Source organism: Taudactylus pleione, unplaced genomic scaffold, assembly GCF_031769625.1.
Source record: "Taudactylus pleione unplaced genomic scaffold, aTauple2 ptg000256l, whole genome shotgun sequence".
Lineage (NCBI taxonomy): Eukaryota > Metazoa > Chordata > Amphibia > Anura > Myobatrachidae > Taudactylus > Taudactylus pleione.
Window position 1 is genome coordinate 8,772,795 of NW_028284658.1, and position 23,836 is coordinate 8,796,630.

Sequence of the window (23,836 nt, forward strand, 5' to 3'; positions counted from 1 at the left end):
CAAACAGTTCTTTAATTCTTTATAGTGGGATTGAAGTTGACTGATCCATTCATAAATACTGTTCTCATTAACAAAATGACTTAAAAAAGGCAATGTATTAAGGACTGAGTGGGGGAAATGTAGAAGAGCAGCACTTTAATAAGCTACCTCAGCACTTGTGAAATCAAACTTGACCAATTCCTACTAGCAGTAAATGGGACTAGTGTGTAAGCTCAGTGCCAGCATTCACAATCTCTATTGTGGTCAACATCCCCGTAGACACTGGTACATAATTTTTAATGGAAATTGGAGCTGCTTCTGCTGAGCTTGGCTATATTTTTGATCCGTATTGTAATGTGCCTCTCTTGTGCCCGTAAGACTCCCATAAACACAAGAAAGACAAGGAACATCGTCACAAAGAACACAAGAAGGACAAAGATCGTGAAAAATCCAAGCATAACAACAGGTCAGTAGATGATTTGCAGAAATGTTTGTTTCTTCCAGCATTATTCACCCTGTAATGTACATCTGCCATTTGAGTGCAAGCTTTCACCCAGAAGTTTGCAGTCCATGAAGTCTCTTCCTCTCTGTTTTACACATTTTTGATATGGCTGGTGGTATACTGTTACTCATCCTAATTACTAAGTTTCTTGTTTAAGCAGTGGATAGGTAGGCAATCTGTGGTCAGTAGTAGCATACTAGCACTTGTAGTTTGGAAGCATTTGGCTCTTCTGCATTTCATTTTTTTTTTTTATACTAACTGTAGCAATGTGATACCCATTTTCTGTGTTTGGATGTTTTATTATTGGAATGTGCAAATGCTATGTCTTTTCATTTATTCATTTATATTTATATATATTTGTCTATCAGTGAACACAAAGATCCCTCTGAAAAAAAACACAAAGAGAAAGACAAACACAAGGATGGTGAGAAGCACGGTGAGAAGGATGGGGAGAAGCATCGAGAGAAGGATGGGGAGAAGCATCGAGAGAAGGATGGGGAGAAGCATCGGGCAAAAGATGGGGAGAAGCATCGGGCAAAAGATGGGGAGAAGCATCGGGCAAAAGATGGGGAGAAGCATCGGGCAAAAGATGGGGAGAAGCATCGGGCAAAAGATGGGGAGAAGCATCGGGAAAAGGATGGTGAGAAGGATGTGGAAAAACATAAAGATGGAGAAAAGCATCGGGATAAAGATGGCGAGAAGCGTAAAGACCGTGAAAAACCTAAAGATGGAGAAAAACACAAAGAAAAACACCGGGATAAAGAGAAGAGGAAGGAGGAAAAGGTGTGTGTTTTTTTAAATTCTATTATTTGATTTACCCTCCAGGAAACTTGTTTTATTTTGTTCCGCTCCTTTTAAACTCTTGATTTAACATTCCAAAGTCGTCTTTTATGGAACATAACCAGGATAAACAAATCAGACCCTTGTTTGCCATGATTATTGTTCCTTTCAAGGGCTTCAACGAGCATGTTGATCTGATTATGCACATATTGGTTTTCTCCTGACTTGATAAGTTCTTTAAAAAAAAAAAAAAAAAGATAATAGAAAAATAATGATCAAGGTTACAATCAATGTTACACAATACAGTTTATTTGAGTTCCCTGATAACTATTTTCCCTTACTACTGCACTCCCTACATCTAAAGTGTGTATGTATATATTTTATATACATAAGTGGATTCTTTGATTGTTGGGGAGAGAAAAAAAAGACTCTTGTTTTCTGCTTTGCAGCTAAAATCCTCTGATGGTGTCAAAGTGAAGAAGGAAAATGGTTTCTCTAGGTAAGGTAGAGCATCCAGACACACTATTCTATTGTGACATTACACTGACCTTTATCCTAACCCATTTTGGTGCAGATTGAATAGCAAGTCCGTTTTGATAATGAATTTACAACTTTTAGCACTCAGCATGCTCTGTATCTGAGAGCATGCATCTATTGGCGATTGAGTCTTAACTCCATTGGGTGAATGGGCATAACTGGGTAGCAATTAGGCTTTCACGCTTGGGCTAAATTGAATCGGTGTGTAGACGAAATTGCAGGCTATGCTGAGCTCTCTGTATATAGATGTTAGATGCATCTCTTTCACCAGGTATAGGATTGTGCAGGTGTGATCTGATGATCACTTACACAACCAAATGGATAGGGGCGGTTGCATAAATGCCTGCAGCTCGGTATATGGGTGACTATCTTCAATTTGTTCCATGCATGTGCTATTGTGGCTGACTTGGGTGCAACTCCGAATCCTAAACCTTAGAAGGCTTATCCCACTGTATCTTTGAAATGACTTATCAAGAACAAATGGGCAGCATAATGTTAGGGCATTTTTCACTGTTCTGTTTTTTTAAACATGTTAACTTCTGAAGTGACCACACTGTGACTTCTGTCTATATCTGGTTGCACAAAGCTTGTGGCTGAATTGTTTGTATTAAATACATTGCTATATTATATTGCGCTGTTCTCTTCCTTAGTCCTCCTCATGTTAAAGATGAGCCGGAAGACGAAGGCTACACCATCTCTCCCAAGCAGCATAACAAGATATTGAAGAGATCCAGAGATGATGAAGAGTATGTGGGGGTTTGGGTATCGGAACTGTATTTTTTTAAGTATTGTGAGCAAGAAAACGTCCATCCTGTTTCAGTAACTCATGCCAATTCTAAATAATTGTGTACAAGAAATTATGCCCACAACTGATTTGAGATCTTAAATTTAACTAAACATTATGGACATTTTTTAAAATTTTATTTCTACAGTATGGTTATCTAGTGTTTTCCACTAACCTTGTCTTCATTTTATTTTTCCCCCTTTTAGCTCTGATTATAAACCCAAGAAAATTAAAACAGAAGATGTGAAAAAAGGCAAGAAACGCAAACAAGTGGTGGAGGAGGTACGAGACGCAGAGATATCACAGAGAAAGATGTTCTGTTAGACGCGCCATTCTCTGGTGTAACTGTATACATCTCTTCTAGGATGTGAAACCTAAGAAAAACAAAATCAAAGGCGAAGTGGGGGATGTTAAGAAAAAGAAGGGGAAAAAAGAGGAGGAAGAAAAGTGGAAATGGTATTGGCTAATGTGTCCTGATTATCTGTAGAATTCCTGCTGGTCTGAATCTTACCTGCTGTAAGTACTCGCTGCTTTTTCTCTTAGGTGGGAGGAAGAACGTCATGCCGATGGCATAAAGTGGAAGTTCCTGGAACACAAAGGCCCCGTGTTTGCTCCTCCATATGAACCTCTCCCAGACAATGTGAAATTTTACTATGACGGTATGACTGGGTTTCTGATTTCCTGTTCTTGTTATCCTACCTATTTAGTCACTTCCCCCTGCTCATTGGAGCTCTTGCATTAGTACAAGAATTTGAGGGGAACACTTGTACTTAATAACCGGTGCATAGTGACTGTTTGTTGTTGACCATAGGTAAAGCCGTCAAGCTCAGCCCCAAAGCAGAGGAGGTAGCTACTTTCTTTGCCAAAATGTTGGATCATGAATACACTACAAAGGACATCTTCAGGAAGAACTTCTTTAAAGACTGGAAGAAGGTGCCTTAAAGTTTCTTTTCATTCCTTTCTGTAAATTTTTTTATCTTTCAAGGTTCAGCTGTAACCAATGTTCTGCTCTCTTTTAGGAAATGACCGCTGATGAACGAAATCTCATCACCAACCTGAACAAGTGTGACTTCAATGAGCTAGGCCAGTACTTCAAGGCCCAGTCTGAGGCCAGAAAGCAAATGACAAAGGAGGAGAAACTGGTACTTCATATCACATCTCTCTGAGATTACAAAATGGAACAGTGACTTCCCACCATTTTCATAGGAAGCCTTATCCCATAGATTTTACTATAACCAATCATCTTGCTAAAGTCAAAGTGGAAAATGTTTTTGCTGTGATGGAATTTAAAATGTGCTGATTTGCACCCTCCCTGTGTACACAAATCTTTGTGCTGCAATCCCTAATGCCACAGTAACGCTCCATGGGACCATACACTAGCCTTCTAGGGTAAAACTGCGAAATCTGTATAAATATCCTTTGCATATATCAAATAATCAGTAGGTGAATAATTTTCTAGCCACTATGGGGGAATTCAATTAGGAGCGATAATGCTGTGTAATCTTTGTGGCAAAGTTTTCACACCCTTCCCCTGTGAATTCAGTTTATCACGTTCTGCTTTTACTGGCGATAAGTATGGGTGAAAATGGGGAAACCTGTACCCAAAAAAAGCAGTGATATAGGGTAACAAAGAATTGTATTAGTGTCCCTAATAAAAGTATTTGGGGTTCCTAAAATTTTAGAAATATGCATAAAAACAGCAGTTTGACAAATTGTCAACTAATGATTAGAAATCAAGGGCAGGATGTAATGGAGAGAGGGTGCGGGATGCAGGCTGATCTCGATCGTTTTTTTTAAAGTTGCAGTCATTTACAAGGCAAAGCCAAACTGGCTTTGCCTTGTAAATGACTGCAACTTTAAAAAAAACGATCGAGATCAGTCTGCATCCCGCACCTCCGGCAGACTCTGACTCTATTACATCCTGCCCCAAGTGTTTTTTTGGCAAAATATATCCACTTATATTAGGGGAGCATAAAAATGCTTAAGTATATATGTAATTAAAAGACCCTTATAAAAGAAAAAAAAAAACCTTCAAAATACGACCTCTAACGCCCACCTCCAATCTTAAAAACCTGTCCCACATCAATTAACCCATTTTCCTGCGCTTTGTTTTACACCACAAAAATGACGTGTCATTATTGGCCAAATTAAGCTCATTAAAAAATGTTTTGCCTAATTGGTCATTAAGGAGGATGTCCCAGTGGTTCTGAACAAAGTCCCGACATTTTTAGCCAAAAATAGGGGTTTTGCACAGCTTTTCACCTACTCGGGAAGTGGTGAAAACTGTGGCAAATGGTATGGAGAATTTGCACCTGCGAAAAGTCATGTCGAATAGGATTGCGCGATAAGTACAAATGGAAAAGCGGCTTTTTGCACCTAATTGAATTCCCCCTAGTTGCTACAAACTGTAAAGCAGGAAATTACATCATATTCAGATTAGTTTATTATTGATGTTAAAAGCTCATTCACAGGAACTCATTCCCCTAATTTTTCTGCAGAAAATCAAAGCGGAGAATGAGCGATTGGTAGAGATATATGGTTATTGTATTATGGACAACCACAAAGAACGCATCGCCAATTTCCGGATAGAACCCCCAGGCTTGTTTAGAGGCAGAGGAGATCATCCAAAAATGGGCAAGCTGAAGAGGAGGATCATGCCTGAGAACATTATCATTAATTGCAGCAAGTATGTGGTGACGGGTAGTGGTGAACTATGTAGGCTGGTTTTGGGTTGTTTGTAAAGAAAATACCTCTACTTCTCTAGTGTTGTAGAAGCCTGTGAGATTGATTACATTTTGTTGTAAGAATTCTGGAGGTTTCAGTAAAGCATTGCATTATTAGTAGAAGTTTGGTCAACTCCCTTCTAGTAGATCTAGCTGAATTACACTCTTAGGGTGTAGTTTGCATATAGCTTCCAGCTAGAAGGCGATCATAATATTGGTGGATGTGGTGAGCATCTGACTGGAATTTTTTTTATTTTTGTGTGGTCTTTAGAGATTCAAAGATTCCCACTCCTCCTTCTGGTCACAAGTGGAAGGAGGTCCGGTATGATAATAAGGTCACCTGGCTAGTGTCCTGGACTGAAAACATTCAGGGATCCATAAAATACATAATGCTGAACCCCAGCTCCCGTATTAAGGTAAAATATGTTTAATGGCACATGAACGAATGTTTGATGGCTTCTATTTCCATATCCTGACTTCACTAACAGGCTTTTATGTATTCTATTCAGATTAGTCACAGCTACTCAATTTCATTGGAAAAAGGGTCACAACTTTCTCTTATATCTAGCCCAATGAGCTAATAATGTTCAGGCCATCTGTTTACTTTAACAGCGTCACTGAAAAAATAAAAATTTTGTCAAGCCCTTAAAGGTTTAGACCTATAGTTAGAAGTGTTATATTTCTCCTTCATCCACTAGGGGACACTGGAGCTTCATGACAGTGGGGTATAGACGGTGGGTTGAGTTGAGCCTGGCACTTTAAAAATCTACAAGTGTGACTGGCTCCTCCCCGTCTATGCCCCATCAACCCCAGTTTTTAGAATGTGCCCGAGTAGAGCCGGTGCACAGGGGCTGTCTCCAGCCCTTATATTAATTTTATATAGAAAGAATCAAAGTCACAAGAGGACAGGCAGACTGTTAGCTGTGACAGTCTGCCTGCATCGTGGGAGCCGCCAGAGAGGGGACCACACGGCTACTGCAGCCTGTGTCCGGTCACCCTATGGAGGGGAGGCTGCTTTAGGCAGTTAGGAGTCATCAGACTCAGCGGGGCCCGCCACAGCTACCACTGGCTTGTGTCCGGGTCCCCGCTCTCCCCTCACTGCCCAGCGCTCTGGCCGCAGCAGCTCGGTGAGTAGCACACCTCTCCTGACTAGCAGGAGAGGTGAAAATAACTGCTGGGTCTGAAAACAGCGCGCGGCTGTCAGCCCCCGCTGTCAGTTGCCACGCTGGTGTTGTGATAGAACACCGGCGCTGGCTGTTAGGTAGGCGCGCTCACAGCGGTCCTGCCTCTGCGTGCCGGTGCTTGTGTAAAAGGCACCGGCACGGTTATCACTGGGGCGGTCGTGCCGCTTGCCCCCGCTGTTAGTGCGGGGACAGAACGTCCCACTGTATAAGTGTATGCCGCGCGCATACAAAGCGGCGGCCATTAGGGGAGGAGCTTATGGGTCCCTCCTCCTCTTCCTCCTTCACTGCCTGGGCTAGTTTGGCGCGCTCTGAACGGGAGTGGCGCCTCAGACTGCAGGCACTGAGCGGAGGGGGAGAGGAGCAGATGAGAGCATCTACAGGGGGTCTGTAAATACAGAGGGTGGTTTTAACTACTTTCTGGTCCTATTGATTGCTCCTCCCTTATATGCCTGTCTGCCCCTGTTACTGAGTTGCATTTTCTTGAAATTCTGCTCCTCTTATACTGCTCTGCATGCAATTTGAGTAGCATTATTATTGAAATTCTGCTCCTCCCTTATTGCTCTGTCTGCTCCCATACTTGAGTAGCATTATTATTGTAATTCTGCTTCTCCCTATACTTCTGCATTCCTGAATTGTATGTGGTGCTTGTCTGTGAGTACATGATGACATCCAGGACAGAAAAAACTGCATCACAAAAGCTGTTTGCCTGCACTAAGTGCAGGAAGAAGTTTACCCATGCTCGCTCCGAAGGGTCTTCCCTGTGCGAGACATGTGAAGCAGACAGTGCTAACACGCAGTCTGTCACTCCCTCCTTCATAAATAGTTTGGCCGGGGTCATGGCGGACCTTTCTTCTGAATTAGCCGCTTCCCGTAGGGAACGGGAGTCTGCCAGAGATCTACCTGGCACATCTCACCCTTCTTTTCTAGCAGAACCAGCGTGGGCTCAGAATTTAGTCCGCTCGGTGAATAGCCTTGCTCAAGTGATGGGTTCTGCGTCTAAAGCTCCTGAAGCTACGGTAAGTCGCTCTTCTAAAAAGAGGGCTCTTCCGGCGGTTCTCCAGTCGGATGAGGATTCGGCAGCGGATCACTCGTCTCAGGAGGAAGGGGAGATGCTGGACGAATCAGACGTAGAGACTTACTCACAAGAACCTGAGGCATTGCAAGGTATTGACGCACTCATTCTAGCGGTAAGGGAAGTTCTTAAGATTTCTGGCCAGGAAGCTCCAGAATCGTTAGACTCCTTATTTGCCAGGTCACAGAAGATGGCCGTCACATTCCCTGTTTCTCTCCAGTTGGATGAACAGATGACGGCAGCCTGGCAGAATCCGGACCGTAAATTCCAGATTCCTAAGCGTTTCTTCTCTCTTTACCCATTTCCTGCGGAAAATAGGAAGAGGTGGGAGACCCCGCCACCTGTGGATTCTTCGGTTTCTCGGTTGTCAAAGAAGACCACGTTACCTGTTCCAGGAGCTACTACATTGAAGGAAACCTCAGAGCGGAGATTAGAAACCACTTTGAAATCCATTTATACGGCCGCAGGTGCACTTCTCCGCCCGGCCTTGGTAGGATCTTGGGTCAACAAGGCTGTGGAAAAGTGGGCGGAACAATTGACTGAGGGTCTTAGATCCAGCACTCCGCGAGCAGATCTGATTACCTTGGCAGAACATATTCAGGAGTCTGCTGTATACTTAGGAGACGCCTCCAGAGATATCGGCCAGGTAGGCGCTAGGATTTCTGCTTCGGCGGTCTCTGCTCGCCGGGCACTTTGGCTTCGTGCCTGGCAAGCGGATGCGGAGTCAAAAAGAGCAGTGGAAGCTCTTCCTTTCACAGGCGATATTTTATTTGGTCCAGAGCTGGACAAATGGATTTCGCTGGCCACTGGAGGTAAGAGTACTTTTCTACCTTCATCAGCACCTCCTCCGCGTCGCTCGTTTAGGGGACCTTCCTTTCGTTCCTTTCGAGCATCGGCAAGATTTCAGGGACGATCGCGAGGTTCGTCTTCAGCGGGGCGAGGAGGCCGTACTAGAGGACGTCAAGCAAATATTGGCCGCCGTCCAGATCCCAAGCCAGCAGACAAGCCTGTGGCATGACGGGCTCCCATCCCATCTCGGAAATCCGAAGGTGGGGGCACGCCTCCAGCGTTTCTCGGAGGTTTGGAGACTGACTTCTCCAGACACTTGGGTTCGAAATCTGGTATCTCAGGGGTACAAGATCGAGTTCGCTTTCACTCCTCCTCGGCGTTATTTTACAACAGGTTTGCCCGTCGATCCCTTGAAGCAACTAATTTTGCGTCAAGCGATCGAGAAACTTTTGCTGGCCGAGGTCCTTGTGGCGGTTCCCACTGCACAAAGGCAACAAGGGTTTTACTCAAACCTTTTTGTGGTTCCGAAACCAGATGGGTCAGTCAGACCCATTTTGAATCTGAAATCATTGAACCAGTATCTTTCATTTCACAGGTTCAAGATGGAATCTCTCCATTCTGTCATTGCAGGACTAGAGGCAGAAGAGTTTCTGGTGTCGATAGATATCAAGGACGCCTATCTGCATGTCCCAATTTGGGTTCCTCACCAGGCTTTCCTCAGATTTGCCATCAGGGAAGCTCATTTCCAGTTTCAGGCCCTGCCATTCGGTCTCTCGTCAGCTCCCAGGGTATTCACCAAAGTGATGGCCGTCATGGTGTCTCACTTGCGCTCTCGGGGGGTGACGATGGTTCCGTACCTAGACGATTTACTCATCAAGGCTCCAACGGCAGAAGTCCTTTTACACCAAGTGTCCCTTACACATCAGATTCTCATTCAACATGGATGGATTGTGAACTTCCAGAAGTCTCAGTTGATGCCGTCCCAGAGACTTCAGTTCCTAGGAATGATTCTAGACACTGTTCTGCTTCGTATATTCTTGCCAAGGGACAAGGCCATAGCCATACAGGAGCTGGTTCGTCTAGTGCTCAGACCCAGGAAAGTATCTGTGCATCTTTGCATCCGTCTCCTGGGGAAAATGGTGGCTTCCTTCGAGGCCATCCAATTCGGCAGATTTCACTCCAGAATATTTCAACTGGATCTTCTGTCTCAGTGGTCCGGGTCCCACCTACAGATGCATCGGCTGGTGCGTCTGTCTCCCCGGACCCGCATATCCTTGCTCTGGTGGCTTCGGACGGAGCATCTGTTAGCGGGTCGCCGCTTCGGAATTTGGAATTGGACCTTGGTCACCACGGACGCCAGCCTCCGCGGATGGGGAGCGGTGGTTCTGGACAATCACTTCCAGGGGCTTTGGTCGCAGCAGGAGTCCCTCTTACCAATCAATGTTCTCGAACTGCGGGCAGTCTACAGAGCTTTGATACAGGCTGCTCCTCTGTTACGAGGACTTCCGGTTCGGATACAATCAGACAACGCCACGGCAGTGGCATACAAAAATCGCCAAGGGGGAACCCGCAGTCGGATGGCAATGAGAGAAGCCAGTCGCATCCTTCTGTGGGCAGAAAGACACGTAGAGGTCATTTCCGCAGTGTCTATTCCGGGAGTCGACAACTGGGAAGCGGACTACCTCAGTCGTCAGGATCTTCATCCCGGGGAGTGGTCCCTTCATCCCGAGGTCTTTCATCAACTGGTTTGCAGATGGGGGAAGCCACAGATAGACCTGATGGCATCTCGGATAAATCATCAACTACCCCTTTACTGCTCCAGGACCATGGATCCGGCAGCGGTGGGAGCGGATGCTTTACTGATCCCTTGGCCGTACAGCCTTGTGTACCTGTTCCCACCGTTTCTGCTCCTCCCTCGGATTCTCAAGCGGATCAAACGAGAGTCGTCCATTGTCATCCTAGTGGCTCCGGATTGGCCTCGTCGGGTTTGGTACTCCGATCTTTTATTCCTTCTGGCAGACGAACCTTGGCATCTTCCGCTACGATCGGACCTTCTACAACAGGGTCCATGTGTGTACCCGGATTTACGGCGGCTTCGTTTAACGGCGTGGCTATTGAGACCGCCATCCTAAGAAGCCATGGAGTTCCTAGGTCGGTCATTCCTACCATGCTTAGGGCTAGAAAACCGGTAACAGCGCATTATCATCGCATTTGGAGGGCTTATATCTCCTGGTGTGAAGGTCGTGGATCCTCCACTTCCTCTTTTCATTTACCACGTCTTCTTCTTTTTCTTCAAAAAGGCCTCGATGCGGGGTTACGCTTGGGATCGCTTAAAGTGCAGATTTCTGCTCTTTCTATTTTTTTCCAGCGTCGCCTAGCTCTGATTCCGGAGGTTCAGACCTTTTTTTCAAGGGGTTCTTAGAATTCAGCCCCCCTTTGTGCCACCCACGGCTCCTTGGGACCTGAATCTTGTTTTATCTTTTCTTCAGTCATCCACCTTTGAGCCTTTGCAGGAGGTGGAATTGAAGTATTTGACTTGGAAGATGATCCTTTTATTGGCCCTGGCTTCGGCCAGACGTGTGTCGGAACTTGGAGCCTTGTCCTGCCGTTCCCCTTACTTGATTTTTCACGAAGATCGGGCGGAACTTCGTACCCGGCCTTCCTTTTTGCCCAAGGTGGTCTCGGGTTTTCATCTGAATCAGCCGATTGTAGTGCCAGCGTTGTCGGACTCTTCTGGGGATTCTCACTCCTTGGATGTGGTTCGGGCACTTCGCATTTATGTGTCCCGTACTGAGGGGCTACGTAAATCAGAGGCTCTATTCGTCCTTTATGATGCTAATCGGCGTGGCTGGCCGGCGTCTAAACAAACTTTGGCCAGGTGGATTCGTCTGACTATTCGTCAGGCATATGTTGCTTCTGCTCGACCACCGCCGGTATCCATTTCTGCGCATTCTACGCGCTCTGTGGGTACTTCTTGGGCGGCACGTAGAGGTGTCTCGGCTTCACAGCTTTGTAGGGCAGCGACGTGGTCTTCGGTTCATACTTTTGTACGTTTCTACAGATTTGACACTTTTGCGGCTTCTGCTTCAAATTTTGGTCGTAGTGTCTTGCAGGGCGTTCAGCACTCTCCCCCCCAGGAGGGTAGCTTTGGGACGTCCCCACTGTCATGAAGCTCCAGTGTCCCCTAGTGGATGAAGGAGAAAACAGGATTTTGGTACTTACCGTTAAATCCATTTCTCCGATTCCACAGGGGACACTGGACGCCCACCCAGTGCTTCTTGCCTGTTCTCAGTTGTTTGTTCTGCTTCAGTTCTGTTGCAGTTTTGTCTGTTTTATTGTGTGACTGTTTATCACTGCAGCCTGCTGTGTTCTTGCAGTGTGTCAGTATGTTGGATGTTTCTTTTCCTGTTCTCCTTCTCTGTTCTTCAGTCTGTTCTCCGTCTCCTCTCGGGCTCAGTTCTTTAAAACTGGGGTTGATGGGGCATAGAGGGGGAGGAGCCAGTCACACTTGTAGATTTTTAAAGTGCCAGGCTCAACTCAACCCACCGTCTATACCCCACTGTCATGAAGCTCCAGTGTCCCCTGTGGAATCGGAGAAATGGATTTAACGGTAAGTACCAAAATCCTGTTATTTTCTTTAACACCATGTGTGTGGTGTTTTATTAGGGAGAGAAGGACTGGCAGAAGTACGAGACTGCCCGCAGGCTGAAGCTATGTGTTGAGAAGATCCGTAACACTTACCGGGAAGACTGGAAATCCAAGGAGATGAAGGCCAGACAGAGATCTGTTGCATTGTACTTTATAGACAAGGTGAGGGCAGTGACGATCCAATCTCCTATAACGCAGCACATGTTGTTCCAACGGTGTCAGATCACTGACCTGGGGTGTCTAATTTGTCGTCTGCCAAATGTCAAACACAGAGTTGCTTAACAGTCTGATTATTCCACAGTCAATTTGACTCTGTAAATGTGCACTGTATTCTCTTGTGATTCCTTATGCTGGCCATACACTCTGCAATTATCGGGACGATCCGCCCGATATCGGCGGATCGCCGCGATAATTGCAGCGTGTATGCGGGCGACCGAGGGTTAAATATTGCTCGGTCGGGCATGCTGGATTGTCCAGCATGCCCGTCCGATGCGATATTTACCCGGGAAACTGTCGGCCGCATCGGGCAGTGTATGCCCAGCGCGGCCGACAGACAGACATTTCCTGTGTTCCTTCCTACGGAAGGAACATGGAAATGTCTCCTCCCCCGGGGGCGGAGCGCGGATGTCGGGCTATACACTGTGAGATTTCTCTCAGTGTATGCCGGCGACATCTGCGGCTGGCAGGCAGCCAGATAAAATGTCTGTCGGTCTGACAGACATTTTATCTGGCAGTGTATGCCCAGCATTAGGGGCCAATTGGAAACGTGCTGTACATTGGTAGTATGTTACTGTATTATCTTTGTCTCCCATATTTCTTCTAGAAAGTGAAACTCTAAATAGCAAAAGGTTGCACATGCAAACAGGGCAGGAAACTGGAGACTTTGTATTTCTTTAGAGTTGCACAGTGCTGACCATAGGATTCCAAGGGTTGTTATGGGGTTGGAATATTTACCTTACCAATACTGGGCACACTGAAGTGCAATACAATATCCAATTTACTTGCAAACTTTCTATGGGTTGCAGTGGGGCTTTTTGTGTCTGCATGTTGTGGTGCGTGTGGTGTTTTTTGTTTTGTTTTTTTGTTTTTTTTTCTGTGAAAATAAAGTGTGCCATAGTAGCGAACAATTGTCTTTTTTACTTTTTCCAGCTTGCGCTGAGAGCTGGTAATGAGAAGGAAGAGGGTGAGACTGCAGACACTGTAGGCTGCTGCTCCTTGAGAGTAGAACACATAAAGCTTTACCCAGAGATGGATGGACAGGAGTATGTGGTGGAGTTTGATTTCCCGGGTAAAGATTCCATTCGCTACTACAACAAGGTGCCTGTGGAAAAGAGGGTATGTACCTGACAACATGTTCTGAGCGTACTCCCTATATGCATTGTCAGACCTTTTAATTTCATTGTGTTTGTGGCCCAGTTACTGTCCATATTATGTCTTGCTCTGATTTCATGCTCTTGTTTTCCTTTTCTCAGGTATTCAAGAATTTACAGCTCTTCATGGAAAACAAACAACCTGAGGATGACTTGTTTGACAGACTCAATGTAAGTTTGTTTTTGCAATGCTAAAGATTTTCTGCAATGTATAGATCAGTATACATTCATGTGTAGCCCTATGACCACTCTGCTATGCAGGTAGAGCAGGGGTTCCCAACCACGGTCCTCAAGGCACACTAACAATCCAGGTTTTAGGGATAGCCATAGTTGAGCACAGGTGACTTAATTAGTACCTTAGTTGTTTTGATTTATCCATTCTTCAGCACAAATGGTTATCACTAAAACCAGGACTGTTAGTGTGCCTTGAGGACCGAGGTTGGGAATCACTGAGAGAGCAATCTTTACCCAAAGTGGACGTACAGGTGATTCTGCAGGGATTGTGCCGGGTGGGGCATGAGCAGATTCTGGTTAATGGAATTGTAGTTCTAGAAATCAGACATGCTGAGGGTTTTGTTGAAATTACTTTTAGATGGGGTAACAAACTATTTCAAGAAACTTCATATTTATACTTTATACTCTAGACAAGCATTCTAAATAAGCACCTTCAAGATCTGATGGACGGATTGACAGCCAAAGTGTTCAGAACATACAATGCCTCCATCACCCTACAGCAGCAGCTGAAGGAGTTAACAAATGGTAAAGCCATTCTTTGTGATGTAAACAATATCTGCTAGTCCTGACTTTTTTTTTTTTTTTCCTTGTTTTGGTTTCTTTGACTTGTGCTTAAATTAAACTCTCTATTATTTTGCAGCTGATGATAACATCCCTGCCAAAATTTTATCTTACAATCGTGCCAACAGAGCTGTGGCTATATTGTGTAACCATCAACGCGCTCCACCAAAAACATTTGAAAAATCCATGATGAACTTGCAGACCAAGGTAGGATCCCTCTAGATCAGTGTTTCCCACACTCATTTCTCAGGAAGCACTAACTGCATGTTTTCCAGGTCTTTGTAGATGTATAAAGCAGTGAAAAGAGTGGAGAAGTTACACATGGCAACCAATCAGCTTCTCCCTATCATTTTATAGAATGTACTTGATAGATGCAACCTTAAAGCTGATTGGTTGCCATGGGCAACTTTTCCACTGGCACACGTCTCCACTCTTTTTTCACTGCTTCATACATCTACCAAATAATTGGCTCCACATGTGGATCTTTTAAAATGTTTCGGCCAATACAGCTGTGCACAAACTGGGAAAAATGGAAACCGCTACCTGAGGAATGAGTTTGGGGAAACACTGTTGTAGATTGTATTGACTGTGAGACTCCTACTGATCCATTTTTTTATTTATTTTTTTTATTAAATTGAAATCCTAATTTTTGGTTTTAGATTGATGCCAAGAAAGATCAATTGGCAGATGCACGACGTGAGCTAAAGAGCGCCAAAGCAGATGCCAAGGTCAAGCGTGATGAGAAAACTAAAAAGTATGTTAATGTCTATTACAAGTTATTTATATAGCTCGCACATACTCCACACTGCTTTACAGAGAATATTTTGGCTTTTCACATCAGTTCCTTCCCCAGTAGAGCTTACAATCTATGTTCCCTACCATATGTACACGCATATACCAACTAGGGTTCATTTTTGTTAGAAGACCATTAACCTACCAGTATATTTTGAGTGTGGGAGGAAACCCACAAATAATATATAAACTCCACACAGTTAGGACCGTAGTGGAAATTGAACCCACGATTGAATCGCTGAGAGTCGGTAACGCTAACCATTACACAGACAGTGTCTACTTTTATGACCAGTTGAGGATCCAGAACTTTCACCATGTATAGGATTATCCATTTCCTTGTAGTTGGCATGACACAGCAGCTGTCCAGTATACACTGATGATGGAGATCTGGAACTTAAAATTCTCTTCTATGGCAAGAGAAGTAACCAGTAAAGTACCAACGGGGTGTCAAACTGACAAGAAACTGGTCCTAGACAGCGCTTTGTTGTGGTGTTGGGGTTACTATATATCCTGGCAGTCAGAATCCTGACATCAGCATCCCGACAGGGCTAGGATACCGACACCCAACACCCCCTTCCGCAGCCTAACCCCACTGCTTACCATCTGGCTGCTGGCGCCAGGATTCAGCACTGTCCCTCCTGCCTCTGTCTATTACCCAGTCTTGTGGTGGTCCAAATTGTAAAGCGCAACGGACTGTGCTACCGCTGTTGATAATACTAAATCATCTTATCTTTCTGCAGGTTAGTGGAAAGTAAGAAGAAAGCTGTGCAAAGAGTAGAGGAGCAGCTGATGAAATTGGAGGTTCAAGCCACAGACCGAGAAGAGAACAAACAAATTGCACTTGGAACCTCAAAACTAAATTATTTGGACCCAAGAATCTCTGTAGCCTGGTGAGGCTTGTGTTTTCTTGCTTCAGGACCTCCACTAATTTTACAGATTTGTAACTTGATTAAACTGGTTATGTTATTTGACACTTGGTGACCTTATATTTTGGGTCTTGCCTTGTAATGTAGTTTTACCATAAGAACAGTGTAGGTCTCTGTAAAAATCCAAAACTATTACACCGTTTATAATACAATTTCTTTTTTTTATTTCCTTTTTATTGCTCACAGGTGTAAAAAATTTGGTATTCCTATTGAGAAGATCTACAACAAAACACAACGAGAGAAGTTTGCATGGGCTATCGATATGACAGATGAAGACTACGAGTTTTAATGAGTGCGAGAGACAATGTTTTTAATTTTGTTTTTAATTATTTTATTTTAAGCCTGGATGTCACCTCAGAAAGAGATTTTTATAAGGAGCTGTGAGCCTTACCTTTTTATCAACTTTTATTTTGAGATGGGAAGGGGATATGCAGCAGATTAAGGGGAAAAATGTGTAGAGAAAAAGAGGTTAAAGCCCACTATAGAAATTTGGGTAATATCCCCATGCTGCCTTCAGTATTGTCCCATGGACAAGGAGTTGTATACATATGTACAAAGTGGGAAAATCTGAAATTGTGACTGCATAGGTTTTATGTAATATTAGATGGGAGGTTCGCACCAGGCATAAAAAAAAATCTGCTTTTCAAAAAAGTCTGTATAATAGAATAAAAAAAAAGAGAAATCCTGTGTGTTTTTACAGTTAAGATTTTTTTGCAATAACGTCTATTTTAATAGAAAACTATAAATTGTACCCTTCCCTTTCATCTGGACATATCCCCTTACCCTGATAACACTGTTCTGCTGATGAGAGGGGCCTGTTGTCTGGCAGCTGAGGGGGTCAGTTTGACTCCTGTTTCCCAGTTAACGTGAAACTATATTCAAGCCAATTGTTTGGTTTGGACACTTACATAAAATGTGACTTCTTCTTTGTCAGATTTCTGAAAGGGGAAATAATCTTAATCTTGCTTTAGAAATGTGATTTATTTTATTTTTTTTCTTTGCCCATAGCTATTGTACTATTAATTTGAAGTATTTAATCCTTTTATCTTGGTAGCAAACAAAAGAGAAAAAAAAAAATCAAACTATGTACAATTGTAGGAACATTGAACTTTTATGTCAGAAAATGCTTTTAACACAGAACTTTATTTAATGTGAAGAGTACCTTTCTAGGAGTGCAATGGAGACCAAACCTGTAATCCTTTTTATAAAAGCATTATTTATCAAACTGAACTGCTGCACCATAATTTAGTAGCAGTTCTGCCTTGTTCCCGGGGTTACTCATACAAACAAGGATGCATTTAGGAGCCTGTTTGAAATGGGGAGGGAGGGAGGGGAACACTTGGATGAACTATTTGAAACCTTTGGTTGTATTGGAAAGATTTACTTGAAACAGATTACACTATGGACTTTCTAATATTTTAGTACTGGCAATTGCAAAACAGCTGGTCAGAAAGAAAACTTAAGTCTTGTGCAGGTATTTTTGTTTTAAAAATCAGAGCCTGTAAAGAGATTTATTGTGAATGTTTTGCTTAGAATGCTTTATTATTTTTTAATATAAATGAGTGTTCAGAACAGTCCATTTTATTTTTTGTTTTCCCTCATCTATTTTTATCATGACTTGCCATTTAACTTGTGTAGGTTATTTAAAATAAAGCCCTACAACTTGCGCTTGTCTGTGGTGGTCAATGTTTTCCCTTGTGAGACTGAGAAATGTGGAGGTTGCCTTGGACTGCTTGGACAGCTGTGGACTTTTACACCTTGTGCTACAGACTATGGGGGGAGATGTATCAAACCGCCTAAAGAGGACAGGTGGCAAAGTTTCCCATAGCACCTAATCAGCTTATAGCTATCATTTTTATAGAATGTACTTAATGACTGGTTGCTAAGGGCAATTTCTCCACCTGTCTTAACCACTTAACTGACTATATTTTTTTCTAAACACCAACACCTCTTCGAAATTGTGTGGGTTTGTGTTTTTTTTTTTGAGAGATGTTCCTCGCATAATTAAATTTCAATTTATCCACAATTAGTTTTTTTGTTTGTTTTGTTTTTTACAAATCTTAAAAATGTAAAAAAAAAAAAAAAAATGTTTTTTCAAACATCGGAACCACCATCGTAAACATTGCAACTTTCAATTTGACACTGGTTTCATGCACCAGGTACAGAAAAAGAGTGAGGGGGGAGGTTAATTTACTTTTTCCCAGCGGCTGCTAATCTTCGCAGCCACTGGGTGGGGGGGTCCTGATATGCTGACCGATCAGCAGTGATCTGCAGCACAGCAGACACGGGGAGATGGTACAGGCAAGCAGAGGGACCGGAAGGTCCCTCTGAGAGCAGCAGCTGTGGGAAGATTCTCTTCCTGCAGCCGCCCTCATTTTTATCTGACTGGTCGAAATATTGGGACCAGAGCAGATAAAGAACTGCCTGGTGTGGTGGAAAATTGTGACCATGCCAGGCAAAAAGTATAAATTTTATGTTCGCCTAATTCCTTATATTGGGTTCATTATTCTTTGTAGGGGCCAAAGGTATAGTGTAACCTATAATAGAAAAATGAAAGGATGGAATTCCTTTTTCATCAATCTGGGGGATACCATTACTTCTGGGTTATGCATAGTGAGGTGTGCAGTCTGGCACTAATTAAAACTTGATTCACACTCCCTATACAACCCCTCCCCTTCTACTAGAACCTCCGTCTTATTTTTTGGGCCTTGGAGTAATGCACTAGCTAGGTCCTAGCTTTTAGTTAGGTTTAATTTTTCTTTATTTTCCTTTTATATGGGGTACATTATTCTTTGTAGGAGTCAAAGGTATAGCTTAACCCAGTGGTTCTCAAACTCTGTCCTCGGGACCCCACACAGGTCATGTTTTCCAGGTCACCTAGCAGGTGCACAGGTGTAGTCATTACTCACTGACACATTTTAAAAGATTCACATGTGGAGCTAATTATTTCACTTGTGATTCTGTGAGGAGACCTGGAAAACATGCACTGTGTGGGGTCCTGAGGACAGAGTTTGAGATCCTGTGGCGTAACCTATAATAGAAAAATTAAAGGATTTCATTTCTTTTGCCCTCATGTCAGTGTACATGTCTATGGTGTTGGTTGTTGATGCAAGAGTGAAAAATTTTATCTGACTTTCTGCTTCAATTACATCTCTTTATACTGTCAGTGAAATATTGATCTCTGACTTAAGGCCCCCAAACATATGTATTCGGCAAATTCCCCAATCCCTGGACGCTGGGGTCAAGGCATCAGTGAAATCCAACATGTTGTATTTTCCAATTGCGATCAAAATATGATTGTGATCAGCAAATTGGGGAATTTTACATGTAGAATTTGACCAATTCCCTGACTGAATATCGTCTGATCTGGGAAACTGTTACAGCCGCCTGTTGTATGGGGGGCCCTTAAGGTACACTGCAATATTTGGTAATTTGACCAATATCCTTGTTGCAGCCTGAAACCAATCTGGTTGTCTGATGATTAGGCTACTAATAGGCAGTTAAAATCGAACCACACCATCCCACTTTTCACCTATTTTCAACCAATAGCTGATCTTCAGCCAGCTTCCAATTAAGGAGTTCAAAAATCATGTTTGTAGCATTCATCAATTCCCATTGTATAATATTTATATCGTGTATTCCTACAAAAGGATTCAAGGCACTTTACAGAACTCATGAAAGTAGTACAGAGATGAGGCAGCCATTTTGGGTCATAAATGCCAAGAATTATTTATCCTGCCCATGAAGGTACCAGCGAGGTGGTCTTCTTGGATGTACTACATAGGATACAAAGGGTGGAATAGGCAAGAGATGACATGTAATGGGGGTAATACACAATCCTTACAAAAATCATCAGATCCATGTATTGTTTATCCTACACATGAGTACCAAGTAAGGCAGCCATCTTGGATGCACTACAGCAGGTTACAGTATGTAAGATGAGCAATACATGGGAGTAACACATATAAGGGTAACATGGAAAGTGACTAACAAGATGACCACAAAATAAATAGGTTACAGTGGACAGGATGAGCAATTTGTATTAGTGTAATCTACAGTGTAGGAATTGCAGATCAGAAAAAAAATAATCAGAACACAGGGCAGCACCCAGAAGGGGATAGGGGAGGAGTGAGAGGGTTGAAGGGACCATGAGGTGGTGGTCTAGGCAGATATGGAAAGCAGTCAGCGTATTGCAGGCATAAGAAGTGTATGGTAACAGCACTAAAATGTAGTGTGACCTATATGAAGTTATAGCGCTTTAAATGTTGCAATGGAATGACCATTATACGGTGATGGTAGTCCTGATTCCAGGTATCTGTCTGTAATTACAATGAGGCTGATTCTGAGTCTCACGCTACTGTGTTAGCGTCTTTTGTCATAGTTGCATCTGTGACTTTATGCTAATGCTAGTAAAGGCCTTCCCTTTGTGTACCAGTGCACATCTGAATGCGCAAGGGCTGGTACGCCCAATTTGTGTGGTTTCAGTCGCAACAATTGGAAGCACCAGCCCCATGCTTGGTGCATAATCTCCGTCAGAGTATAGTCTCCAATGTATGCGATTAAGTTCCTGAGACCCGTCCGCGAAACTCCAATAACACCCATCAGACGGAATATCTTTGTGCATCTATTTAGCCCAGGAATGCCCAATATCAGTGCAGCACAATTGGGCCTATGACTGTACGCAGAAACCATCGGACGCATGCAGTGCCACTTTTGAGGTTCAGATGCATGCACAGTCACAAGGAATCGACAATATACATGAACACTGGCATTGTGTGCAACTTGGGGCAGAATTCAATTAGCCGCAACGTTTTTGCCGCTTTCGCGTGTTTTTAGGCAAAACCCTGCGTGCTCCTTATCTCCGTATTCAATTCCAAAAGATGCGAAATCGGCGGAAAGGGAAACTGGCGAATAGTCTCTAAGAATTTGAGGAAATCCGTGTGTACCCCAGAAAAAGCTGCACTAACATTAGAAATCAATATAGAAGTGTCCTAATAAAAGTGTTTGTTCTTAAAGTGTCAGAATTGGCTGTTCTATGCATAAGTGCCTACAAATTATAGAAAGCACTTTCTTTAGGAAAAATAAGTACAAAGGTCAAATTTTGGGGTACATGAAAATGGGTACTAGCATATTTTGATGTGTCTAAAGTGAAGATTTAAAAAAAAAAAAAAAAAAAAAACACACCTGCTGCAACCTCATGCAATCCCAAAAACACCTGTCCCATACATATTACAGCCCAAAGTCCCAGGCCCCCCACTTTTTACATAGAGAACTTTTCTCCTGTTTTTTCTTTTTTTTTTCCGGCTTAGGCAAAAACGCCTGCAGTTGAATACGGATATAAGTTAAAACCAGGCGAAAAGTCCAAATCAGCTAAAACTTTTCTCCAAACGCCACTTTTCGCGGCTAATATATTCTGGCCATTGGATTCAGCCTCAATGTCTGTAATTACATATTTTGTCTAGATTTGTGGACATCAATAAAGTATATTTGCTATATATATATATATATATATATATATATATACACACACACACACACAATTCCAGAGGGTGGCACTCCAAATAAAGCAACAATAAATTCTCCGCTGCCCTCTGTTAGGAAACCCCCTCAAAGAGGTATCAAAAATATGCGACCAGAGACAGCAGCACTCGAGTAAATAATATGATCAAAAGTCCAGGTTTGTAACCAAAGTTTCGGAGCCTCTTTATTGCTCTTCGATACTAACCTGGATTCTTAATCATATTATTTACTCAAGTGCCGCTGTCTCCAGTTGCATATATATACTTTCTTTTATGTTAAAACTTTTTGTGCCTATACAAAAACCACGCTTTGATCTCTGCATAGAATGAAGGATATAAAATCAGGTTCAATTGTGTAAAGGGGCACATCCACTAGACCAGTGGTTCACTTTTTCCAGGTCGCCCAGCAGATGCACAGGTGTATTTGTTACTCACTGACACAATTTAAAAGATTGACAGGTGCAGCTAACTATATAACTTGTAATTATGTGAGGAGACCTGCAAAACATGCACTGTTTGGGGTCCTGAGGACCGAGTTTTGCGAAACCTGTGCACTAGACGATCTGCTCCCTGTCCAATCTCTATAAACGATTTTCCCTTGATTTTTTCCCTTGAAATTTTATCTTTCAGTGTGAACGGTTTGCAAACTATCTTTAATAGATCAAGTGAAATTGACTTGCATGTTCAGTCGACTGACGAGACGATCAAACGACCAGCGGGAGTGTGCATCGTTGATCGTTAACGACCAAACACTGCACGATTTATAAACGATTGAACAATAACGATGTCGTTATCGTTCAATCGCCTGCTAAAATCGTGTAGTGGATGCCCCCCTTTAAAGGATCTTGGGGAAGCTGATGAAGATTTTTTTTTCCATTTTCTTTTCCTTATTTAATGCCCAAAACATAAACATGATTTTTGCAACTATGGTGACAATATAAAGCCCTATCTGACCTGAGAAAAATACAAAATGTAATGTAAAAAAAACAAAACAAGTTATTCATGACAAAACAGGGAGCAGGAAAATGCAATAAAATGTGTGGCCCTTTAGGTACTAAGTTGGTAGTGACATCTAGCAGGGAGAGTGTTAATTGAAGCAACACTTGCTGACTAGGTTGTTTAATAATTTAGTAATTGCCTAGGTTGTTGAGTTTCCTACCGCATGTGTAGTTTGTATTAGGTAATTAAATTACTTGGCTGCAGGTTTCTTTATGTGCCAATACCTACTGTCCTGAAGTCTGGCACTAGTGACAAAAACCTACTGGTCTTACACAATTGTGCCGTGACCATTAACAACGTCTCTTGTTCTACTAAGTTCTCATTATTGCTATGTATGGTTAGAGGTAATTATTTTCAGTTTAATGGGCTTGGCTTGAGTAGTGAGGTCACAACAACCTTGTGCCTTGGTGAGTCAGTAGGCAGGTTATTGATTCCATTTTCCTCAGTCTGCCCTATTGTGCAGATCATCCCCTTTTGCTGCCAGCTCACTTGAAAAGTGGTTGCCAGGTAACACAGACTTCACACTGGTAATACTGAGATAAAGCAGCTTAATACAAAAAGGACAATGAGAGTAAAAACTATCAGCAGGAAAAGATATTCCTAAACTCGGAAGTAGAAACACAACACAGTTTGCCAACCACTCAAACTTGAACCTCAGGACCCCAAACAGTGCATGTTTTCCAGGTCGACTCACAAGTGAAATAATTAGCTCCACCTGTGTGTCAGTAAGTAATGAATACACCTGTGCACCTGCTAGGTGATCTGGAAAACATGAACTGTATTGGGTCCTGAGGACAGAGTTTGAGAACCACTGCTCTAAACACAAGGCTGAGATGTCTACTGGTCATGCTGGTCAGCTGTGATCTTTACATTTCATGTGAAACCTACAGAGTACATATGTGGGAAAAAAAAGATCAACATGAATGACATAATTTTTCAGTTACGGTTAAATGCACACATGGAGTGCTGTATATTTACAGTAAGGATAGTCACTGATTGACTGAAAGTAATGCAATAGGAAAATCAATATAAAGTACAGAACAAACAGGATATAAGGTTCATATAGTCGAGCAGAAAAATTATACAGGCTTCAATATATTGCAGACATCAAAACAATCTCTTTTACTTTCATTTTCAGGTCAGTTGACCTCCGGTGAAGCCTGACTGCCAGATATATGTAAAGTTTGCACTTTGCATCAATTTGGTTTCTATGCCTAAACAGCTTCCAGCAGCATGTTTGTGGTTACCATAACAATTTCTCTTCAATGAATAACGAAACAGCATTGACAAATGGGAACAACTCACCATAAATGTATTTTTGCGCTATGCCTTTCAACACCATGCACTATGAAGGTGCCCACACACATACCGACTTTTCGTCCAATTTGGCCGATTTCGACGAATCGTGACGACAGATCATGTAAAAAATGGCCAAAT

General features: G+C 42.8%; 1 protein-coding gene across 1 annotated transcript in view; it reads left to right on the forward strand.

Moving 5' to 3' along the window:
• Positions 1-17,563, forward strand: part of TOP1 (DNA topoisomerase I) — a 30,397-nt gene extending 12,834 nt beyond the window's left edge. Inside the window, exons 3-21 of the mRNA XM_088480624.1 lie at positions 358-445; positions 850-1,264; positions 1,711-1,760; positions 2,449-2,544; positions 2,789-2,864; positions 2,947-3,038; positions 3,126-3,241; positions 3,394-3,515; positions 3,602-3,724; positions 5,081-5,268; positions 5,577-5,721; positions 12,017-12,160; positions 13,148-13,333; positions 13,471-13,539; positions 14,013-14,127; positions 14,243-14,370; positions 14,823-14,917; positions 15,696-15,845; positions 16,068-17,563. Coding sequence (XP_088336750.1) covers positions 358-445; positions 850-1,264; positions 1,711-1,760; positions 2,449-2,544; positions 2,789-2,864; positions 2,947-3,038; positions 3,126-3,241; positions 3,394-3,515; positions 3,602-3,724; positions 5,081-5,268; positions 5,577-5,721; positions 12,017-12,160; positions 13,148-13,333; positions 13,471-13,539; positions 14,013-14,127; positions 14,243-14,370; positions 14,823-14,917; positions 15,696-15,845; positions 16,068-16,170 — 2,501 coding nt within the window. The 3' untranslated portion in view covers positions 16,171-17,563. The remainder of the gene's footprint in view (positions 1-357; positions 446-849; positions 1,265-1,710; positions 1,761-2,448; positions 2,545-2,788; positions 2,865-2,946; positions 3,039-3,125; positions 3,242-3,393; positions 3,516-3,601; positions 3,725-5,080; positions 5,269-5,576; positions 5,722-12,016; positions 12,161-13,147; positions 13,334-13,470; positions 13,540-14,012; positions 14,128-14,242; positions 14,371-14,822; positions 14,918-15,695; positions 15,846-16,067) is intronic.
• The last annotated feature ends 6,273 nt before the right edge of the window (positions 17,564-23,836 follow it).